Genomic DNA, 4,316 nt, shown 5'->3' with positions numbered 1-4,316 from the left:
CTAATTTTCCTGAAGAGATCTCTAGTCTTTCCCATTCTGTTGTTTTCCTCTATTTCTTTACATTGATCACTGAGGAAGGCTTTCTTACCTCTCCTTGCTATTCTTTGCAACTCTGCATTCAGATGGGTATATCTTTCATTTTCTCCTTTGCGTTTTGCTTCTCTTTTTTCTCAGCTATTTGTAAGGCCTCCTCAGACAAACATTTTGCCTTTTTGCATTTTTTTTGGGGGGGGGATGGTCTTGATCACTGCCTCCTGTACAGTGTCATGAACCTCCATCCATACTTCTTCAGGCACTCTGTCTATCAGATCTAATCCCTGTAATCTATTTGTGACTTCCACTGTATAACTATAAGGGATTTGATTTAGGTCATACCTGAATGGTCTAGTGGTTTCCATACTTTCTTCAATTTAAGTCTGAATTTGGCAAGAAGGACTTCATGATCTAAGCCACAGTCAGCTCCTGGTCTTGTTTCTGCTGACTGTATAGAGCTTCTCCATCTTTGGCTGCAAAGAATATAATCAGTCTGACTTCGGTATTGACCGTCTGGTGATGTCCATGTATAGAGTCTTCTCTTGTGTTGTTGGAAGAGGGTGTTTGCTATGGCCAGTGCGTTCTCTTGGCAAAACTCTGTTAGCCCTTGCCCTGCTTCATTTTATACTCCAAGAACAAACTTGCCTGTTCCTCCAGGTATTTCTTGACTTCTTATTTTTGCATTCCAGCCCCCTGTGATGAAAAGGACATCTCTTTTTGGTGTTAGTTCTAGAAGGCCTTGTAGGTCATCGCAGAGCCGTTCAACTGTAGCTTTTTCAGCATTAGTGGTCAGGGCGTAGACTTGGATGCCTTGTGAGCATTTGGTGAGAATTAAAAAGCCAGATAGTAACTCTGGAGTGTGTGATAAAGAAAATAAAAGCTCTCTCTATGATGGAAAGTTGATCTGTAACTGAGTAAGTTCGCATGGCTTCAGGGCACCCTGCCCTGTGTGGACGAGTAACGCTGCACGCTCTTCTTGCCCCTCACTTGTCAGTCAGTCTCTCCCTCCATCCCTCCATCTGTCCCTCCCTCCATCCACCCACCTATCTTTCCATCTCTCCATCTGTGCATGAATTTATGGGGTGAACAAATGCCTGAAATTCTCTATGTGTGCTGGCCATGAGCTTGGTGTGGAGCAGTTTCTGGCCATGCTGGGACACCTTACATCCAGCTCTGGGGGAAAAGCTCTGATCTGTGGCACTGGACAGTTTCTTTGGTGTGAAAATTCCCGCCATGGCTGACTTAGAGCTAAAAACCCAACATCAACTGCATGTCCTGAGGTTTCGACAAGGGCTCTCGGGGGCAGCCCTGGCCGCTGGGTGTGAGCAGGCTGAACGCAGGCAGGGGGGCTGGGGTGAGCCTGGGATCTGAGCTGCCCACCCCACCCCATACTTGGAGCCTCAGTCCCTACTCCAGAGCCCTTCCCTGCATGTGCCGTGGCCAGCCTTGTGGAAAAATATGACAAGACACTCTAAACTGAGTTCTTTGCTTGTTTCCTCTACTCTGTGCTTCAGACATGGCCTCACTTCAACCTAGGTTTCAACCTCTGCCTCAGTGTTAGGTAAAATCTATCTACATCATGTGGAACAAAAATCATCTTCAGATCAGATCAGATCAGTTGCTCAGTCGTGTCCGACTCTTTGCGACCCCATGAATCATAGCACACCAGGCCTCCCTGTCTATCACCAACTCCTGGAGTTCACTCAGACTCACGTCCATCGAGTCAGTGATGCCATCCAGCCATGTCATCCTCTGTCGTCCCCTTCTCCTCCTGCCCCCAATCCCTCCCAGCATCAGAGTCTTTTCCAATGAGTCAACCAAGTATGATCAAAACAAAAGGCCTTCTGGACAACCAACCAACCGCCTGAATAAAGGATGAGCAGGGGTGGGGGGGTGTCACCCCTGAAGATGCCCCACTTCATTCTCATTAACCTGCCGTGACTCAGCCCTGCCCCATCGAGGCCAGATCCCCCCTCCCTGCAAGGCACCCACACCCCACCCCTTGCTTCGCCAACTGTTCCCATGGACCTTGGAGCCCTGTGCCAGGCCCAGGCCTGGACTCACGCAGCACTGGCCCTGCAGCCACTCTCTCACCAGGAAGCCTGAGGTGCCATTCTGCACCCACTCTCTCATCAGGAGCCCCAGGTGCCATCCCCACCCTCTCACTCACCAGGAGCCCTGAGGTGCCATCCTGCACCCACTCACTCACCTGGAGCCCTGAGGTGCCACCCTGCACCCTCTCACTCACCAGGAAGCCCGAGGTGCCACCTTACAGCCACTCACTCACCAGGAAGCCCGAGGTGCCATTCTGCACCCACTCACTCACCAGTAGCCCCAGGTGCCACCCTGCACTCTCTCACTCACCAGGAGCCCTGAGGTGCCGTCCCCACCCTCTCACTCACCAGGAAGCCTGAGGTGCCATTCTGCACCCACTCTCTCACCAGTAGCCCCAGGTGCCATCCCCACCCTCTCACTCACCAGGAGCCCTGAGGTACCATCCCCACCCTCTCACTCACCAGGAAGCCCGAGGTGCCACCTTCACCCTCTCACTCACCAGGAGGCCCCCAGGTGCCATCCCCACCCTCTCACTCACCAGGAAGCCCGAGGTGCCATCCTGCACCCTCTCACTCACCAGGAGGCCCCCAGGTGCCATCCCCACCCTCTCACTCACCAGGAAGCCCGAGGTGCCATCCTGCACCCTCTCACTCACCAGGAGGCCCCCAGGTGCCATCCCCACCCTCTCACTCACCAGGAAGCCCGAGGTGCTGTCCAGCAGGCAGCGCACACGGCAGATGAAGCAGCGTGTCAGGAAGGCCGAGTACTCGGTGGGCGGGTCTGCGCCCCCCTCCTGGGCCCGGAGCAGCCTCCCCAGGATGGCATCCTCTCCTGGGCACAGAAGGCGGGTACCAGGGAGAAAGCAGAAACACACCCTGGTCAGCAAATTTGTGGTGCCAACAGCAGCTCTTGGCACGTAACGCACAGGCCTCCCTCCCGGAGCACTGCCCCCACTGGCCCCTCGTGAGTGTCTGTTAGCTTGGGCTTTTGCTCTGAGCTTGTGAAGCTGGCCGGCGCCTGACACTGCATCTCCTCTGCCTGTAGAAGGCAACACACGCTGCCGTGTGAAGGCGTGCCGGAAACTCCTGGAGTTCCTGACCGCCGTGGGGAACGTATGGTAGACCCAGGACCCCATTTCCCTGCACTGCACCCCAGGGGCGGCCACTCACCCTGCCCCCCGAGCTCCCATCTGCTCTGCCATCTCAGGGACCTGGGCGCCTGCCTGGCATGTCCACTGGGCAGGGGCCACAGATCTGGGACACCTTGGGGGTCCTGCCCACAGGGGGCAACGTCCCCGAACAGACAGCAACATTTGGGAGACTGTTTTGGGTAAATCTCAGGTAGGTGGAGAGAATTTCCTAGAAGATGTGCATCTGAGGGGGCGTTTGCAAAACTAGAGACAGGGTCCCTGGCTTCTGGGCCTCACACCCTACAGAGCAGGAGACACAGGTGCCCTGGGAGCCAGAGAGCCCCCTGCGGAAACCGCCTGAGATGGGAGGGGGCATGGGAGGAGGTCTCCGAGGAGGAAGGGGTGTCAATGCCGCTTCAACAGGATGAGGGGGAAAGGGGCAACCGCTGTGGAGGCGTCCACGTGTCTCAGGAGCCTCCGAGTCTGCATCAGACCAGGGCCCCCAGGACCCACCTGTCTCTGAGAGTAGTGGCTGCCCGCACCCTGCCTGGGGAGGGTCCATGGCCCAGTGCAGCTGCCGGCAGAAGTCCTGGCGGTCATCCACGTGGATGTAGTCATAAATATTCTGGTGCATCACATCTGTCTGGAACATGAGTCAGTCATTTTAGCCTTACCCCAAGGGAATGTCCACACTGTATTCCAGGGTTAATGACCACAAAAACATCTCATCCATCTGTCAAAGGCAAGTCACAGCCGTGAAGAGAAAGTCCCTCCCCACAGGAGGCAACCAACACTGCCTGGAGTCCAGGCGTCCAGCCCACAAAGTGCCCCCCCAGGCCAGGCGGTGCCTCCAGGGGCAGATCAAGGGCTCAGAGATCAAACTTCATTTGGGATCAAGATTCCCACTGTTCAAAGCTGACTCCAACTGCATCGAGCTGTGTGCTTATGTCTGGTCACCTTCCAGCCTCTTTGCTACACTCGGATCACAAAGTTAATTAGGGAAGCACACCTGTACGGTGAGACAGGGCTGGGCTGGGGTCCCCTGGCCTGACCGCTGCCCCCACAGGATGTTGCAAGGACTCTGACCCACAGACCTCTC

At 55.2% G+C, this 4,316-nt stretch overlaps 1 protein-coding gene across 1 annotated transcript in view; it reads right to left on the bottom strand.

Annotated features, from left to right (window-relative positions):
* The window catches only part of AHRR (aryl-hydrocarbon receptor repressor), a gene marked incomplete at its 5' end in the record, with an annotated part of 19,091 nt that overhangs the window by 9,595 nt on the left and 5,180 nt on the right, over window positions 1-4,316 (bottom strand). Inside the window, 2 exons of the mRNA XM_010857126.1 lie at window positions 2,783-2,919; window positions 3,731-3,860. Of these exons, the coding sequence (XP_010855428.1) occupies window positions 2,783-2,919; window positions 3,731-3,860 (267 nt within the window). The remainder of the gene's footprint in view (window positions 1-2,782; window positions 2,920-3,730; window positions 3,861-4,316) is intronic.

Source organism: Bison bison, unplaced genomic scaffold (assembly GCF_000754665.1).
Source record: "Bison bison bison isolate TAMUID 2011002044 unplaced genomic scaffold, Bison_UMD1.0 scf7180017864377, whole genome shotgun sequence".
Taxonomy (NCBI): Eukaryota; Metazoa; Chordata; class Mammalia; order Artiodactyla; family Bovidae; genus Bison; species Bison bison.
Note: the sequence above shows the minus strand (reverse complement) of the source record. Positions and strands in the feature narration are given on the sequence as shown.